The sequence below is a fragment of the Rhipicephalus microplus genome, chromosome 7 (genome assembly GCF_043290135.1).
Source record: "Rhipicephalus microplus isolate Deutch F79 chromosome 7, USDA_Rmic, whole genome shotgun sequence".
NCBI classification, from domain to species: domain Eukaryota; kingdom Metazoa; phylum Arthropoda; class Arachnida; order Ixodida; family Ixodidae; genus Rhipicephalus; species Rhipicephalus microplus.
Window position 1 is genome coordinate 170729051 of NC_134706.1, and position 20287 is coordinate 170749337.

At 43.4% G+C, this 20287-nt stretch overlaps 1 protein-coding gene and 1 long non-coding RNA gene across 2 annotated transcripts; one reads left to right on the top strand and one right to left on the bottom strand.

Annotated features, from left to right (window-relative positions):
* The first annotated feature begins 3276 nt into the window (after positions 1-3276).
* Positions 3277-5628, top strand: LOC142767922 (uncharacterized). Its single transcript, XM_075870161.1, has one exon. The coding sequence runs from the start codon at positions 3277-3279 to the stop codon at positions 5626-5628; it is 2352 nt and encodes a 783-aa protein (XP_075726276.1).
* Positions 5629-12508: 6880 nt separating this feature from the next.
* On the bottom strand, positions 12509-13842 carry LOC142767129 (uncharacterized). The gene is made up of 2 exons (XR_012884771.1): positions 13610-13842; positions 12509-12590 (listed from the first exon to the last, which is right to left on the bottom strand). It is a non-coding gene; the product is annotated as an uncharacterized LOC142767129 (long non-coding RNA).
* Positions 13843-20287: the final 6445 nt, after the last annotated feature.

Here is a 20287-nt window from a genome sequence, read left to right on the forward strand (position 1 = left end):
GTTCGTGTCCCGTTCTCGGCACCGTTTTTATTAATCGGCCTCAGCAAATCTACAAACCCCCTGACAACGCAGTCAACAATGGAATGCAGAGTTCAACATAGAAACAGATATATGCGGTATGCTCCCGGGAAGTTGTCTAGAGGACCCCCCTTTCATGCGGTGCTTGTTATGTCGGAACGACCGGAAGGTGTCTGAACGATCGACTGACAGAACACGCGCTAACAATTTTAAAAACGAGAAAGATGGTTTTCTTGCTCAGCAGGGCGCAGAGTGTAATTGCATGTGTGCCCCTTTTCAAGAAAACAGCGACGCTGTACAATTAAGCACAAGATGAGTGCACCTGATGTCGAGGCCGCGCAGATGGCATGCGAACAGGTGTCTTGCATTAGCAAGCCCTCCGTGTCTCTGTCCGAGAAGGAACTAAGGTTCCTCGAAGGTTTCGGTGCGGGCAAGTAGTTATATTATCTTTACTTTTCTGGTTCGTTTCCTTACAGACTTTTCTTCGCTATTTGTGCCATATGGTTTTTGTTACATGGTTTACTGTCTCCTCTATATATTTCCGTGTTCTGCGCAAGAAACTCCAGTGGAAGTTAGCGGTCGTGTCCTTCTTGTCTCTGTGTCGTCTTTTTTTTCTCGCGCTATAACTATCGTCAGACCTTCCGGTCGTTCCGACATAATAAGAACCGCATGAAAAGGGGGTCCTATAGACAACTTGCCGGGAGCATGCCCCATACCTGTTTCTATGTTGAACTCTGCGTTCCGTTGATGACTGCGTTTTCAGGGGGTTTGTAGATTTGATGAGGCCGATTAATTTGAACGGTGCCGAGAACAGGGCACGAACTCCTACTCGTTTTCCGATTTTCTTGAGCCTGTGTGATGTCTGGTGTTTGTATGGCATCACGGCTATCCTCTCACGCTCTGTATCCGTGTTGCTAGGTTTCTGTCGCTGCCTCTGCTCTGCCTTATTAGTCCGTAAGATAGTCTCAGCAGCGGAAGCAATAAACGCCTCGGAGAAACCCGAAGCTTTAAGCAAGGAAACTTGAGCTTTGAAGCTCTCGGCTTTTCCCGTCGTAGGGCTTAACTACTGTGAGCAGACATCAACAGTATTCAGGCTAAGAAGGTGTTTTTCAGCTATAGTAAAAACAAGAAAGTCATGCCCACGCCCCACTCTCAGGTGTTACTATAGCCGTACCACCCCACCCCCCACCCCGATAGGGGAGAGGTCTGTGAGGGGTAGGCGCCTCGAAAACAGGATCTCGCATCCTATATGTATACACGCGAATTAGCCGAGTCACACAAGCAGACTGAGCTGAAAACTGGACTCTTTTTAAATCTACTACTGTTTGAGTCATTTAGTTTCTTGTTGCGACCGTGGACACTGCATTTCAAGTGCTTATTCATCACAGGCTGAGATGGTAATAGCCTGTTATCATAAATTGCAAATAATTTGACACTTTACGTCCGTTCGATTCGCCTGCATCACGTGAACCAGTTCACGGGGTGCTGCACTTTGCCATTCGTTTCAGTGGTGCAGCATCGACGACCTCTGAATCCTGTTCGTTTCAAAAGGTGCAGAAGAGGTGCAGCACTGGTTCACAATTTTCGTGCACCTCCCACGCTGATGGTGCCGGCTTGGTGCAGCCGTGCATGCAACTGAGCAGACGACGCAGCACTTGGGCGTATGCGCCGTATCTGCCTCTACCAACGCTGTGTGTTTTGCCAAGATGTTTGCGCCTCATAAATTCTCCGCATGTGCGTCGCCACCATTCAGTGTTAGCTGAACGGTGTAAATTAAGCCAACAGAAATAAGGTCTGCACCTTGTTGGCACATCGTCATTTGTTTCGGGGGTCGTGCTGTACCTGCACCGCTGAATGCACGCTGCACAATTTCTGAACTTCGCGTGCACAGCCATGAACCAGTTGCAATTGTGGCAGGTGAATCGAATGAACCTTTTATTTCGATACTGCATATTTTGGGTGAGCTTTTCAAGCACCTGAGGGAGGGGAGCAAGCAAGAATTTTGGGGAAGGCTCCAGTTCAACAGTGCCCTCCCTCCTCGCCACCCCTGCATGACGCACGCTGGCTACGTTCATTCAAGTGCGCCGTAGCGGAGAAATCAGCCTGGAGTTCCTTTGCTGCCATCTTGCGAAGAAAAATGGCAAGTTGAGCAACTAAGACACGCGCGTTCCTTTGGCAAAACAGATCACCGTGGCCACGCATATAAGCATATCAAAAACAATCGTAGAAATGTTCTTCCTTTGTTTTTATTTTTTTCGCTGCAGTGCATTATTTACGAGCTCATTGCGGCAATGGCAGCAATAGCAGGAATGCGAAACTGCAACCGAAACAGCCATACGCGATCAGCTGGAAAGCAACGTCGATCAGCTGACTGCCATGAGGGATTCGTTTTTTTCGACAAATTAACGGTTACTGCCGCCTTAATAGCTTCCGTCACTTTGCAAATCTCGGTCAACGATTCAGTCAGTTCAGCGGTCATCGATCACGACAAAGTGAAACTGACATCACGATAACAGCAAACAAACATACCAACTTGCTGCGCGTCGAGAGTTTCACGATTACTATTGTGTGCCTGTGTTTCGTTCACAGTTTGGAGCTGGTACATCTGTGGCTGTGTGTGCTGTCCCTGTTTTCAGTGTGGGACGTCGATCGCTTTACTGCTCGTGCGCCGCAAGTGGAACATATGACACACATACTTCATTGATTGTGGCAATACGAAACTGCAGCCGGAGCAGTAGTATGCGGTCAGCTGACTGTCATGAGTGACGCGCTTGTTCCAGCAAATCGGCTGTCACAGCCACCTTAGTTGTTGCCGTTACTGCACCCATCTTCGCTCAACGATTGCGTCAGCTCGCTGGCACGAATACACTCGACGGTCATCGATCACGAGGAAATAAAAGTGTATGCACGTCATCACGACAACAGCCGAAAAACATATCGACTTGCTGTACGTCGAGGGCGAGGGCAATTTTGTGGTTACTGTTGCGAGTTTCTGCGCGCCGGTAACAGATTCGTGCTGTTATTTCGGCTGGTTTGTGTGCCGTTCGCGTCATCAGCACACGTGAACTGCTCTGCTACTCAAAGTGTATGTATATAGCGAGCTATACCCGAAGAGCTGGATTGATGCTGAGTGCACTGTAACTATATGCGATTTGCAGCGTGATACAAGTTGAGCAGAAAGAAGAAATCACAATGCCAGTCACGCCGTGCCCAAGGTGCACATTCTGGGGAACTTCCGTCAAACGGGTCGTTAACCACATGAGAGTCCACAGCATCGAGCCAGATTTTCACGTGTTGTGTGGAATAGACGGCTGTGCGGCATCATTTCGGCGTTACTTCGTCTACAAGAAACACGTGTATCGAGTGCACAGAAATGCTGCTGGCATTATAGTCAACGAACTTGCACCTTACTGCGACTCAAGCGAACAAGCTGAAGATATTTCTATTCCCATTGTTACAAACTTGTCAGAGGCACACAGTCATGATGCTGCCTCAAACATTTGTTTCATCACCAAAATCAAGAAACAGCTGGCAATGTTCTATGTCAAAATAACTGAAAAGCTAAAACTGGCATCCAGCACCACTGATGAAATTTTTTGCATCGTGAAATCTCTGATACAAGATGTCATTGATGGTTTGATGCAAAGGACAGTGAAGCTCCTTATGGAAGGAAGTGTGGTACCAGGCACAGCGGAAAATGTGGTGCGTCAGCTGCATGCTGCTGATATAGTGAGCATCATGTTTTCTGATTTGGAAAGCACCCACATGAGAAAAAAGTATATATCAGAACACTTTAATTACACCGAGGTTAATCAAGTTCCACTGCAGACTGCCAATTACAGAGACATCGAATGCTACGTTCCTATCTCAAAGCTGCTTGTGAACTTCCTGAAATCTGAAGACTTGTTGGAATGCATTTCACAGCCTACTGCGAAGCCTCAAGAACTGTTGTGCGACTTCACCGATGGTGATGCATTCAGCAGGTACGACCACCTTACTCGCGACAGCAGTAACAACACGATATTTATGCTGTTGTACACTGATGAACTGGAGCTTGTAAATCCACTTGGTGCTGCAGCTGGACGGCACAAAATTTTAGCTGTCTACTTCTCTGTTTTGAATCTGCATCCCCGACACCGCTCAAAACTATGCTCAATTCACCTGCTTCTGGTTGTGGAATACCGCGTCGTGTTACGACATGGCATGGAAAAGGTGCTGCAGCCACTCTTGCAAGACTTAAATTTGATACAACAAAATGGAGTGCATTCTGGGAATCTGCACTTTAATGTTGCAATCGTGGCTTTCATTGGAGACAACCTTTCAATGCACCGCTTAGCAGGCCTTCAGTGCAGCTTTAGCAGAGGCAGAGTCTGCCGTTACTGCTTAGCATCGCACAAACAACTGCGAATGCTGCACAGATTGGATGACTGCGTCGAAAGAACAAGTGAAACATACAAGAGCCATCTAGAAGCATTTGCACTTGACCCAACTGTGAATGGGCCCATATACGGCATCGCAAGTGCTTCACCACTGCAAACTCTTGAGAACTTTGACATCACAGAACAACTTCCTCCCGATGCCATGCATGACATACTCGAAGGCGGTATGGAGTGTGTCATTCGACATGTTCTGGGTAGCTTAGTTGGTGACCAAGTGATCCGTAAACAGGATCTTGAAAGGATATCATCATTCAAGTATGGCTTTCATGACAAAAAGGCCACACCTCTTGCTGTTACGATTGCATTTCTTAATGGCAAAGCCTCCATGATGGGATCAGCTAGCCAGAAATGGTGCTTGTTTCGGCTGCTTCCCCAGATATATGCTGAAGTTGTTCCTGAAGGCAATTCTCACTGGGAGGTGTACTTGGCATACAGACACATTGCTGACATTAGTTTGGCCGAGAAAATCCCAAGGAGCTGTGTGCCATATCTACAGGTGAAGGTGGAGGAGTTTCTCGAGCTGTATACAGTGCAGTACCCAAATGCAGCAGTGACACCAAAACTGCACTTCTTGCTACACTATCCAAAGTATATTCTCAAGTATGGCCCACCGCGCCGCTACTGGGGCATGCGATTTGAGGCTAAACATTCTTATTTTAAGAGCATTGCATCCAAGACCAAGAACTTCAAGAACATCTGTCTTACACTTGCAACACGTCACCAGCTTCTTCAGGCATATGAGCTGTCGGGCAACATGTTGAACTCGGATCTTGAAACAACTGGAGCAAAGCAGCTTAATCTAGGAGATCTTCCAGAACATCAGCAGTTGGCTCTTCGTGAAGTGTCTGAAGAGGAGTTCATCTCCACAGCTACAACCGCTAGCGTCAGTGGTTACTGTTATCGCACAGGTGACACGTTTGTCCACAGTGTGCAGGATGGTGAGCCGCAGTTCATGCAAATTGAAAGAGTCCTTGTTGTTAGCGGTTCATTAGTGCTCCTATGCAAGCCCCTTGAAACTCTGCAATGTAGTGAACACAGATCCTCTTACATTGTCAAGCCATCTGCTGCCTTAGTTGTAATAATTCCCGATCACAAACAGGGTTTCTACCCGCTTGACCTTTATTCCAGCCATGGATTTTGTGAAGTTGTGACGCACTATGCTGTTCTCTAGACTAGCTTTGGCAAACTTATTTTACAAGCTTCACGGATAGGGGCCAAGGTTGCCTGCATATTTTTGGCTTACGAGTTAACTTACTATTTTTCTGCCTATTTTTTCTATTATATATTATATTGTGCCTATTTTTTCTTCTTGTTCACTCACACATCTTTGTTACGCTGTAACCAAGTGCCAACCTTCTGACAGAGTAACAACTAAAAAGTGTCATGCAACAGAAGCTACAATGCACAGTTAGGAGTACAGTACTTCAATGTCTTCACAAACTTCAGTGTAGATTATCATTAGGTGTGAGGCATTCTTTCAACAGGTTCGTTAAGCTGTGTTTCTGCAACTCTAATATGAAGATTCTATATGCAGAAATTTGTCATTATTGTACATGCTTGGTTGTCAGTCTCTACTAACTGCTTTTAGGTTCACTGTTTTCTTTCATGTTCATTGATAAGCATGGGCACTGTCAGGGGGCTGCGAAAAGCGCACTTGCCCCCTTCAAGCCACACACTTAACCCTCACCCAAAATACACCACCAATTTTTCCCTCCCTCTGCTGCAATGCAGCAGAAGTTTGCACCCCACAAAATCCTGCCAGCTTCCATGCGCTTAAGTGTGCTTTTGTGAGGTGATAGTATATTGGCTATAGATTTTGTTTTTGTACAGTAATTCACCACTTTATTAGCTAGTACAAAATGACAAGCTTTTTTTATGTGGTAACTTAAGCTTGTTCATAATCTATAAAAGCACTGCATGCATTGTACAGCCACATATAAACCATCGTGTACTGCAAAGCCAATGTAGAGCTCCATGTTGAACTCGGATCTTACGACAACTGGAGTTCAGCAGTTCAATGTAGGAGATCTTCCAGAGGAGCAGCAGTCAGCTCTTCAGAAAGTGACTGAAGAAATTACCCCAGAGTTGACAGTTTTGTACACAGCGTGCTCAATCACACATCACAGCTGGTTCATGCAAATTGAAAGAGTCCTTGTCATTTATTTATTAGTGCTCATATGAAAGCCCCTGAAAACCCTGGAATGCAGTGAACAAAGATCCTCTTAAAATGTCAAAGTACTTGATGACTTTGGACTAATTATTCTGGGTGACATACAGGATTTCTACCCACTTGATGTTTACTCGAGTTGTGAAGTTTGTGAGGTTGTGACACATTGCAGTATTTTTTAGAATAGCTTTAACAAGGCTGACTTCACCAGTCCTGCTGACATTTTTTCTTTATTCTTTACTCAGCAGATACCCCGCAGCACCCGAAGGGGTTATAGCAGGGGGGTTACATCAATAAATGACGTACATCTCCGTTCACACACAATACAACTTTGTTCACACATAAATAACTGAAATACATTTTCGTTCACACATATAGTAGAATTTCGTTCACACATCAATACATCTTCGTTCAGGTTACAAAACTGGTTTACAGCAGTGAATAAAATATACCTTCGTTCCCACTATGTACTTGCATTTCAGTTAGCTTGTTCCACTGTTTAATCGTTCTAGGAAAAAATGAATTGGTATACATGTTCGTTTTAGCTGAGTATTCCCAAATTTTCCATCTATGATCAAAACGTTTCGAAGTGTAATGAGGGTTGTGTAGGTATACTTCTCTATTAATTCCAGTTTTATTGTAGTAAATGCAGTAAAGAAATTTTAATCTCTGCTTCTGGCGGCGGTCAGAAAGACACTCCCGTCCTAGCTCAGCCTTCATTGCAGTGCAGCTCTCCCCCCTTCCGCACCGTCCCAAGACGAACCTGGCAGCACGATTTTGTAATTGTTCCAGAGCAGCAATGAAGGTTACCGTGACGGGGTCCCACACGACACAGCGGTATTCTAAGATAGGTCTGATACAAGTAGTGTATGCCATACGTTTTAAATTCACATGCGAACATCGCAGGTTTCTTTGAATGAAATTTAAGGCCTTACCAGCTTTGGCTATGAGAGTGTCAACCTGAGGCCTTTATGAACATTCAGATGATAGTATTAGACCTAGGTACTTATATGTACTCTCTTGTTTCAACTGTACATTGTTCAGATGGTACTGTGACTGAAATGGTTTCATCTTTTTGGTAAGTGAAATACGTACACACTTTGTTATATTCAAATTCATTTTCCATTTGGTACACCAGCTATAAATGAGCGATAAGTCTTTCTGAAGTTCTAGTACATCATTGTGATCAAAAATTTTTCTGTACACAACACAGTCATCCGCAAACAACCGTATAGAAGATGAAATTCCTGCAGAGATATCATTAACATAAATTAAAAACAATAGCGGACCCAGGACGGAGCCCTGTGGGACCCCTGAGGTAATATCGGCGTATTAGGAGCATTTTCCATTCAGTACTACGGTTTGTGTTCTTTGGGAAAGGTAACATTCGATCCATTTAAAAACAGTCTCATCAATATTCAGGGTGGTAAGCTTAAACAGTAAGAGTGAATGTGACACCGTGTCAAACGCTTTCCGAAAATCCAAGAACACACCGTCAACCTGTCCTACAGTATCTACGCCTGATACTACATCATGATAAAATTGGACTAATTGTGTTGTGCAAGACAGCCCTCTGCAAAATCCATGCTGCTCGTTGATTAGTACCTTATGCTTGTTTAAATGAGTTATTATTTCTTTGTATAAAATATGTTCGAGTATTTTACACGGGATAGACATAAGCGATATTGGTCTATAATTACCAACGTCTTTTTTGGACCCACCTTTATGTATCGGTACCACGTGCGCAATTTTCCAGTCATGTGGTAAGGTACCTGTCGCTAAAGATCTTTCAAAAATTGCATAAAGATACATAGAAATTGGCCCCGCACAACGCTTGAGTACACGTGGAGAAATTCCATCTGGACCACTAGATTTACTCTCATCAACGTCCTTCAATAGTTTTTCAATTCCATTAACACTAAGCTCGACAGGAAGCATAGGCGAAATGCTCATAATAGTTTGATGATAATTACAGCTGTGTTTGGGTAAGAATACCGAGTGGAAAAAGTTGTTTAGGCATGCAGCCTTATCCTCGTAATTCGTAATTACCGTGCCATTATAATTTAACTCCTGTATTTCAAAGGAATCTGAGCCACACTGTTTCAAGTACTTCCAAAACATTTTAGGATTTGATTTCATTTTGTTGCTCAGCTCAGTGAAGTAATCATCTTTAGCTTTTTCTATCTTTAGCTTATATTCGTGGGTAATCGACTTCAGTTTTTCAAAGTGAGCAACTGATTTGCTTTTCTTGAATGCGCCTAATGCCCTCTTCCTTTTGTTGATAAGTTTTAATACATGTGCTGTTACCCATGGTTGTTTGTGCTTTTTTAGCCGTGATGAATGAACACTGGGGTAATGTATATTTGTTAACTCGGAAAGTATATTCTTAAATTTGTCCCACATATCATGCACATTGCCCTCCTCAAAAAGACATTCGAAAACAGGGAACGAATTAAGAAGTTTTTCAGAAATTGCATCGTAGTCACCCTTGTCATAAAAGTAGATCCTTCTACTCGTAGGTAACTTCACACACACTTTTTTCTTTCGGATACAAGCAACAACAGCAAGATGATCACTAATTCCTGGAATCACAGTCACGTCATTTACGAAATTTGGCGAGTTACAAAACAACAAGTCTAACACAGCGTCATTGCGAGTAGGGGTGGTAACGTACTGCGTCAAACCAAACGTGTTGACGATATTTTTCATCGCAAGGTTCATGCGCCCGCTTATACTTATACAGGAACCATTACCCCAGGATAAGCCAGGCAGATTAAAATCCCCCCCTAGGAGTATTGTCTGGGCTGACGCTTCAGAAAGAATTTCATCTAATGTTTTCATTATGCTACTATCTGAGCTCGGCGAGCGATAAACCACTCCGACCACAAACGCGAAGTAATCAGGCAGTATTATCTTGCACCATACAGACTCCAGTGTGTCGCACTTATAATCAACTTCAAATGACTGTAAGCAAGAACAAACAAGTAAAAAAATACCACCAGCTGCTGTGAGCCTATCGTTGCGATAGACGACGTAATTTTGCGGAAACACCTCACTATCAGCAATCGAGGGCTTTAGCCAAGATTCTGTACCAAGGACTATATCTGCGTTAACACTCTCAATTAAGCCCAAGAGCTCAGCAACTTTGTTAACTCCGCTTCGGCAGTTCACGATGACGGCAACAAGTTCTTGACATCGGTATTTCTTCTTTTTTCTAGTTTGTCATTGCCTGCGTACTGGGACGACCTCTTCTTTTTCGTCATCCCACCTGAAGGCCCTGCCGTTAATAATCAGTTTGTCAAAATTCAGCTTCACTTTATTGTTCTTATCCTCTCTTTTTGTCTTAGCATATTCCCACAGCTTATTCCTGATACTTCTTGTCTCATGTGAGTAATCTTCGCTAACGTTGTACTGGGAATTCTTGAATCTTTTGGCACTGAGAAGCACTGCCTGACGCTCTTTGTACAATGAGAATTTAACAATAATGGGCCTCTTCTTATTCTTATTATAGCGTCCTAAGCGATGTGCCCTTTCCACAGATTCGAGTTCCATTCCAAGGCTCGTTTTGCAAATATTCTTTATTATAGCTTCGGATTCATCCCAGGATTCTGAGGTTTTATCATCAACGCCATAGAAAACAAGATTTTTCCGGCGACTTCTGTTTTCGAGGTCATTTGTTTTCTTTTGCAGATCTTTCACCTGTTGCATGAGTTGCCGTACTATAGCTGCCTGTCCCGTTACAATCTTGCTGATGTCCCTTATCTGGTTCTGAGTTTGGCTAAGATTATCTTTTACTTCCATCAGTATGTTCTCATTTTTTTCAAACCTGGATTCAATGACGTTTAATTTTGAAATTAAAGTTTCCTGCCCACTCTGCAAACATTTCAGCACTTCCATCTCCGGTGTCTTAGCAGGACCTGGGTTCAGTTCAACATCCCGCGCGAGTATTAACAACAAAATCAAATACAGCACTCTGTTAGAAAATATTCGGAATCTCTTCAGACGCGACGTATGCATCATGATAAAATTGCCATATTCATTCTAAAAGGTCCAGTCAAGGACACACGAAAGATGTGTAGACACCGCACAAATGTCTACACTTTCTTCTTGTGTCCATGTTCGCATTCTCTGTCTTTTAGAGTAATTACTTACTAACTAGCTCAGCTTTCCTGTTATGTGCCATATTGTGTACATCTTTTTGCGAGTGAATATCATAAATAGAACCTTTGTGTGCCTACTTTTCTTGCTTTGTTCCTTGGGGTATCTTCTTCGTACTCTCAACAGATGCATAATACGTTTTTCACAAAGAATAAATGAAACATTAAAAACAAACAATGGGAAAGCGTTTGTTATTCAAAGAAATTTCCCAACTTACAATTGCAGGGATCATTCTAAAAACAAAATGGTAGATTGAATGAACACTTACATCTTTTCAATTTGAATGTTTTCTGTTCAATGGATCATGCCTTTTACCCTAAACAAAAAAAATTTACAGTCGAACCCCTTTATACGATACATGCGTTGCGTAGTAATTCTCTTATATTAGGTGTCTCATATGAGCAGTGTACAAAGCATGCATTTTCCTATTAACACTTATTTTGATTTGGGCACGCTGGTGTTCCTTATGGCAGTCAGTCTTACAACAGTGTCTCTAATGGATTAATTCAGCAGTGCAGTAAAATCTCATTAATTCGAACTATAACCTTGTTCAAATTAGGCAGAGAGAGAGAGAGAAGAAACTTTATTGAAGTCTCCCTGCTGGGGTTAAAGGTGACGGGGGGCCGGGAGACGACCGCTCTATAACTCCCTTTCTCAGCAGCGGCCAGACCTTGGATCCTGGCAGCGTCTTTAGCCAGCCGGACAGCCCAGCTCTATAGCTGGTCCTCCGGGCACGTGCTGAACAGCAAAGCCTCCCACTGCTCGGCCGTGGTGATTGTGAATGTAGAGTTCATGCTGTGTTTAACTGAGTGAGTACCAGTGGGGCAGGCCCATATAATATGGTCGAGCTCAGCGTTAGGCACACCACACGCTTTGCATTGCGCCGTGTGAACAGCGGGGTAAATATGGCTGTACAGTGACGGACAGGGGAAAGTGCATGTCTGTAATAGACGCCAGGTAGTGGACTGCTGCTTACTAAGGCACTTGTCTGGTGGTGGGTATTTAAGTCTGGCCTTGTGGTAATACATGCATTAGGATTTCTCCAAAGGTAACCATTCTATCCCTCGCATTGTCGCGAAACGAGGAGACCGTCTCTCGCTCAGCCGCGTCAGGTTGCGAGGGGTGGTGCTCTGTTGGATGACGCGCCCGGTGGACGAGAGCTCTGGACAATACATAAAAAGTGAAGACAGTCCAGAAAAACCCGGGACGATTGGCAACCTTGATTGCACTGCAGTGAAACATAGCTCACCCTTATTGAGACCCCTGCGCATGATTATGGCTGTTCTTTTGACATGTGCATGTTATGAATATTTGACACAACCTTAATGAAAACCTTTAGAAGATATAGTGTATGAAAAGACAACTTGTCCTCTCAGCAGCGAATTGTCTTTTCAACCACTTTTTTTATTTTCCTTTCTATATCTAATTTATTAAAACACACCCAAAAGCAGTACAATTAATAAATCGTATAGCTTTCTAGGTTCTATTATCAGCTGGTTTTCATTATGATTTTGTCAAATAAAGAGAATTGAGCCCTAAGAATTATATTGCTTCATTTATACAAATATATTTAGTGAGTTATTGGAGCAAAGATGCATCACATCAGAGAGTGGCCATATTGACAGCTTCACTTTGAATCAATTTTGAGAAGACATTTATGGATGGCTGTGATGTATCCTTTTAACGTGTGATGCATAACAACAACAACAAAAAACAACACTGCAAGTGCTATTTGATTTGCTGTATTTCTTTAACATTCATGGTACACATTCCAAAACGTGGGTGTGCTCTTGTAACCAAGACATTTCCTGGAAGAAACAAAAGAAAAGCATTACAAAAGGCCATATTCAATTGCAAAAGAATCCAACAAAATGAAAATAGACAAAATGATATCTATTTTCAAACGAAGGATGGTGCAGCATGGTGTCTTTGAAGGTGAGCATATTGGACAGAGATCTGTCTGGATGAATAAAATTGATAGAAGCAAAATAAGTTCTCCAACCACATTTAGTGCAAAGTTTCTAATGTTAGAATTAAAAACTAAAAAGTGGAGGTCAGTTCTCGGTTGTTAATTTTAACATGAGAAACTTTGGACTATAAGCAGCTGTAGAACCTTTTTTATACACGTGCATGTTGCAACAAAATACTACAAAGTGGCATATTTTCGCATGGCACAGTTTGCATACTTAAAACTGCATTAGAATGAAAGTTATGCAATGCACACGAAAACTTAATTGTGTGCAAGACATCTTGTAAAAAGACCACTGTAGCCTTCGCAGTCTTCCGCTTTATGAACCAAGTTGCCACTGTGATGATAAGAACAACAATAAAAACTCACGCACGTGCGTAAAGTACGCTTAGAGCACCCCCCCCCCCCCTGTTGCATCCGAAAAAAAAAAACGCCCCTGCTACAGTTGTCACAGTAAGACACGTCTGTGTGACTCGGCAAGATTGATTGAACGAAACTATCGGTCAGTTTGCTTAATGAGTCCGATCAGGATCCAATTTCTCAGCAGTGATAGGCTCACTTCCGCAGCTAGCGTATGAAAGCCAATTGCTACGGTTAAATTCGATCGTGATCATAGTGACCGTGCAACACCGGTATTTTGAATAACGTACGCAAAGACAGCGGTGTATTATCAGACGTGAATGCGATCAAATCTGACCGTGCAGCCACGTATAGAAACAACATAACCGGCAAATGTAGCTTGCAGCTTAGATCGTTTAAGTTATATAATGCTGTCCACATGCACTCTTAAAAAAAACAGAATATTGCTGACAGGAGTAGGCAAGGGCGTACCGATTATCAACCAGAAAATGAACTTGCCTGTTTTGCGATCACCTGTCTTGATCGGCGTCAACATCGCACACAGATCGTGAAGAGGCGTTGCTCGCTGAATCGTAAAAATGACGGCACTCAACAGCAGTGTCTCAGCAGAGGATCGCCTTTTGAAACCGCAGATGATAGGGAGTTGCACACAGCTTATAAAATCAATAAATCACTATGAGCAGCTTGCACGATGCAGGATGCATAACCCAGCTTACGCACGCGAACGAGAAACTGGAGAAACAGTGACGTCTGGGGTAGGAAAGTTACTCCATCTCTATTTGCCGCAAGAGGGCGCGACGCGTGAAGTTTGCGAGAAGGAGAAACTCGCCAGCCTCGAGGAGGAACGAAGGCCGTTTCTCCTTTCTCGCTCCCTTTTTTTAGAGTGTGGTACGCTCTTTTTGAGGCTGTTTTGCGTCACGTAGCACGTGAACGTGTTACGAATGGGCAGCTGAACAATGGTCCCTTGTATACAACCTAAAGGCACGAAGTCTGCCAGTACGAGACCCTCGTTAATGAATAGGGGAGGAAGTGTATACCTAAGGGCTCGTTTTTCCGTGTTTTTACACAATAATATTGAGACCTAACAGACAATATTGCTAAGGAAAGTATACTGGAAGATATTAGACCAAATTGTACTGTAAATATGAAGAAAAGTGGGTGAGAAGATAACTCGCTGTGTGTAGGATCTGAGCTTGCGACCTTCGAATGACGCGTTTGATGCTCTACCACTGAGTTACCTCGACAGCTATCTCCCCGGCCACTTTATAGGATTTATATGTGAATTAAATATAGGAGTATGAGTCAGCCCCACCAGTACCCATGGCGGTGAGTGGGGCACACTCTTTTTGAGCCTAATTGGCGTCACGTAGCACGTGAACGTGTTACGAGTGGGCAGCTGACCAATAGTCCCTGGTATACAATCTAAAGGCACGAAGTCTGTCAGTACGAGACCCTCGTTAATGAATAAGGGAAGAAGTGTATACCTAAGGGCTCGTTTTTCCGTGTTTTTACACAATAATATTGAGATGTAACAGACAATAATGCCATGGAATGTATAGGGGAAGATATTAGACCAAATGGTAATGTAAATACGAAGAAAAGTAGGAGAAAAAATTACTTGCCATGGGCAGGATCTGAACCGGCGACCTTCGAATGACGTGTTCAATGCTCTACCACTGATTTATCACGACAGCTATCCCCCAGCCACTTTATAGGGTTTATTTGTGAAGTAAACGTGGGAGTGTCAGTCAGTGTCACCATTATTCATGGCGGCGAGTGTGGCACATTCTTTTTGAGCCTAATTGACGTCACGTAGCACGTGAACGTGTTACGAGTAGGCAGCTGACAAATAGTCCCTCGTATACAACTAAAGGCACTAAGTCTGCCAGTACGAGACCCTCGTTAATAAGTAAAGAAAACGTGTATACCTAAGTGCTCGTTTTTCCGTGTTTTTACACAATAATAATGAGATCTCACGGACAATATTGCCAAGGAAATTATAGGGGAAGATAGTAGACCAAACTTTAATGTAAATACGAAGAAAAGTTGGGAAAAAGATTACTTGCCGTCGGCAGGATTTGAACCTGCGACCTTCGAATGACGTTCAATGCTCTACCACTGAGCTACCACGACAGCTATCCCCCCTGCCACTTTATAGGGTGTATATGTGAATTAAACGTTGAAGTGTCAGTCAGCGCCACCAGTAGCTATAGCGGCGAGTGTGGCACACTCTTTTTGAGCCTAATTGGCGTCACGTAGCATGTGAACGTGTTACGAGTAGGCAGCTGACCAATAGTCCCTCGTATACAACCTAAAGGCACTAAGTCTGCCAGTACGAGACCCTCGTTAATAAGTAAAGAAAACGTGTATACCTAAGGGCTCGTTTTTCGTGTTTTTAAACAATAAAAATGAGATCTAACCGATAATATTGCCAAGGAAAGTATAGGGCAAGGCATTAGACCAAATTGTACTGTATTTATGAAGAAAAATGGGTGAAAAGATAATTTGCTGTGCGTAGAATCTGAGCTTGCGACCTTCGAATTACGCGTTCGAGGCCCTACCACTGAGTTACCACGAGAGCTATCTCCCCGGCCACTTTATAGAGTTTATATGTGAAATAAATGTAGGAGTATGAGTCAGCGCCACCAGTAGCCCTGGCGGTGAGTGGGGCACACTCTTTTTTGAGCCTGTTTGGCGTCACGTAGCACGTGAACTTGTTACGAGTGGGCAGCTGGCCAATAGTTTCTCGTATACAACCTAAAGGCACTAAGTCTGTCAGTACGAGACCCTCGTTAATGAGTAAGGAAAGAAGTGTATACCCAAGGGCTCGTTTTTCCGTGTTTTCACACAATAATATTGAGATGTAATAGACAATAATGCCAAGGAAAGGATAGAGGAAGATATTAGACCTAATTGTAATGTGAACACGAAGAAAAGTGGGTGAGAAAGAAGTTGCCGTGGGCAGGATCTGAACCTGCTACCTTCGAATGACGCGTTCGATGCTTTACCACTGAGCTACCATGACAGTTGTCCTCCAGCCACTTTATAGGGTTTATATGTGATTTAAACATGGGAGTGTCGGTCAGCGCCACAAGTAGCCATGGCGGCGAGTGTATCACATTATTTTTGAGCCTATTTGGCGTCACGTAGCACGTGAACGTGTGACGAGTGGGTAGCTGACCAATAGTCCCTCGTAAACAACCTAAAGGCACTAAATCTGCCAGTACGAGACCCTCGTTATAGAGTAGGAAAGAAGTGTACACCTAAGGGCTCGTTTTTCCGTGTGTTTACACAATATTAAGGAGATCTAACAGACAATAATGCCAAGGAAAGTATAGGAGAAGAAATTAGACCAAATTGTGATGTAAATACGAAGAAAAGTGGGTGAAAAAATAATTTGCTGTGCGTAGAATTTGAGCTTGCGACCTTCGAATGACGCCTTCGATGCTCTACCACTGAGTTACCACGACAGCTATCACCCCGGCCACTTTATAGGGTTTTTTTGTGAATTAAATATAGGAGTATGAGTCAGCGCCACCAGTAGCCATGGCGTTGAGTGGGGCGCACTCTTTTTGAGCCTGTTTGGCGTCACGTAGCACGTGAACTTGTTACGAGTGGGCAGCTGACCAATAGTCTCTCGTATATAACCTAAAGGCACTAAGTCAGTCAGTACGAGACCCTCGTTACTGAGTAAGGAAAGAAGTGTATACCCAAGAGCTCGTTTTTTCGTGTTTTTACACAATATTATTGAGATGTAACAGGCAATAATACCAGAGAAAGTATAGGGGAAGATATTAGACCAAATATTAATGTAAAAACGAAGAAATCTGGGTTAAAAGATAACTTACCTTGGGAAAAATCTAAACATGTGACCTACTAAAGACGCGTTCGATGCTCTACCACTGATTTACCACGACAGCTATCCCCCCAGCCACTTTATAGGGTTTATCTGTTAATTAAACGGGGAAGTGTCAGTCAGCGCCACCAGTAGCCATGGCGGCGAGTGTGGCACACTCTTTTTGAGCCTAATTGGCATCACGTAGCACGTGAACGTGTTACGAGTGGGCAGCTTACCAATAGTTCCTCGTATACAGCCTAAAGGCACTAAATCTGCCAGTACGAGACCCTCGGTAATGAATAGGGAAAGAAGTGCATACCTAAGGGCTCGTTTTTCCATGCTTTTACACAATATTAATGAGATGTAACAGACAATAATGCCAAGATAATTATAGGTTAAGATAGTAGTCCAAATTTTATTGTAAATACGAAGAAAAGTGGGGAAAAGATAACTTGCCGTGGGCAAGATTCGAACCTGCGACCTTCGAATGACGCGTTTGATGCTCTACCACTGAGTTACCACGACAGCTATCTCCCCCGCCACTTTATAGGGTTTATATGTGAATTAAATGTAGGAGTATGAGTCAGCGCCAACAGTAGGCATGGCAGTGAGTGGGGCACACTCTTTTTAAGCCTGTTTGGCGTCACGTAGCACGTGAACTTGTTACGAGTGGGCAGCTGACTAATAGTCTCTCGTATACAACCTAAAGGCACTATGTCTGCCAGTACGAGACCCTCGGTAATGAATAAGAAAAGAAGTGTATACCTAGAGGCTCGTTTTTCCGTGGTTTTATACAATAATATTGAGATCTAAGAGACAATAATGCCAAGGAAAGTATAGGAGAAGATATTAGACCAAATGGTAAGGTAAATATGAAGAAAAGTGGGTCAAAAATAACTTACATTGGGAAGGATCCAAATCTGTGACCTTCGAAAGACGCGTTCGATGCTCTACCTCTGATATACCACGACAGCTATCCCCCCAGTCACTTTATAGGGCTTATATGTGAATTAAACGGGGAAGTGTCAGTCAGCGCCACCAGTAGCCATGTCGGCGATTGTGGCACACTCTTTTTGAGCCTAATTCGCGTCACGTAGCACGTGAACGTGTTACGAGTGGGCAGCTGACCAATAGTCCCTCGTATAAAACCTAAAGGCACTAAGTCTCCCAGTAGGAAACCCTCGTTAATGAGTAAGGAAGGAAGTGTATACCCAAGGGCTCGTTTTTCCGTGTTTTCGCACATTATTATTGAGATGTAACAGACAATATTGCCAAGGAAAGTATAGGGGAAGATATTAGAGCTAATTGTAATATAAATACGAAGAAAATTGTGTGAAAAAGAACTTGCCGTGGGCAAGATCCAAATCTGCGTCCTTCGAATGACGCGTTCGATGCTTTACCGCTGAGTTACCACGACAGCTATCCCCCCAGCCACTTTATAGGGTTTATATGTGAATTAAACGTTGAAGTGTCAATCAGCGCCACCAGTAGCCATGGCGGCGAGTGTGGCACAGTCTTTTTGAGCCTAATTGGCGTCACGTAGCACGTGAACGTGCTACGAGTGGGCAGCTGACCAATAGTGCCTTGTATACAACCTAAAGGCACTAGTAAGCAAGTACGAGACCCTCGTTAATGAGTAAAGAAAACGTGTATACCTAAGTGCTCGTTTTTTCGTGTTTTTACACAAAACTAATGAGATCTCACGGACAATAATGCCAAGGAAATTATAGGGAAAGATAGTAGACCAAATTTTAATGTAAACACGAAGAAAAGTTGGGAAAAAGATAACTTGCCGTGGGCAGAATTCGAACCTGCGACCTTCGAATGACGTTCTATGCTCTACCACTGATTTACCACGACAGCTATCCCCTCAGCCACTTTATAGGGTTTATATGTGAATTAAACGATGAAGTGTCAGTCAGCGCCACCAGTAGCCATGGCGGCGAGTGTGGCACACTCTTTTTGAGCCTAATTGGCGTCACGTAGCACGTGAACGTGTTACGAGTGGGCAGCTGACCAAAAGTCCCTCGTATACAAACTTAAGGCACTAAGTCTGCCAGTACGAGACCCTCGTTAATAAGTAAAGAAAACGTGCATACCTAAGGGCTTGTTTTTCCGTGTTTTTAAACAATAAAAATGAGATCTAACAGACAATATTGCCAAGGAAAGTATAGGGCAAGACATTAGACCAAATTGTACCGTAAGTATGAAGAAAAGTGGGTGAAAAGATAATTTGCTGTGCGTAGAATTCGAACCTGCGACCTTCGAATGACGCGTTTGATGCTCTACCACTGAGTTACCACGACAGCTATCTCCCCCGCCACTTCATAGGGTTTATATGTGAATTAAATGTAGGAGTATGAGTCAGCGCCACCAGTAGCCATGGCAGTGAGTGGGGCACTCTCTTTTTGAGCCTCTTTGGCGTCACGTAGCACGTGAACTTGTTACGAGTGGGCAGCTGACCAATAGTCTCTCCTATACAACCTAAAGGCACTAAGTCAGTCAGTACGAGACCCTCGTTACTGAGTAAGGAAAGAAGTGTATACCCAAGAGCTCGTTTTTCCGTGTTTTTACACGATATTATTGAGATTTTACAGGCAATGATACCAGAGAAAGTATAGGGGAAGATATTTGACCAAATATTATTGTAAAAACAAAGAAATCTGGGTTAGAAGATAACTTATCTTGGGAAAAATCCAAACATGTGACCTACTAAAGACGCGTTCGATGCTATACCACTGATTTGCCACGACAGCTATCCCCCCAGCCACTTTATAGGGTTTATATGTGAATTAAACGGGGAAGTGTCAGTCAGCGCCATCAGTAGCCATGGCGGCGAGTGTGGCACACTCTTTTTGAGGCTGTTTGGCGTCACGTAGCACGTGAACGTGTTACGAATGGGCAGCTAACCAATGGTCTCTTGTATACAACCTAAAGGCACGAAGTCTGCCAGTACGAGACCCTCGTTAATGAGTAGGGAAAGAAGTGTATACCCAAGGGCTCGTTTTTTCGTGTTTTCACACAATATTATTGAGATGTAACAGACAATAATGCCAAGGAAAGTATGGAGGAAGATATTAGACCTAATTGTAATGTGAATACGAAGAAAAGTGGGTGAGAAAGAAGTTGCCGTGGGCAGGATCTGAACTTGCTACCTTCGAATGACGCGTTCGATGCTTTACCACTGAGCTACCATGACAGTTGTCCTCCAGCCACTTTATAGTGTTTATATGTGATTTAAACATGGGAGTGTCGGTCAGCGCCACAAGTAGCCATGGCGGCGAGTGTGGCACATTATTTTTGAGCCTATTTGGCGTCACGTAGCACGTGAACGTGTG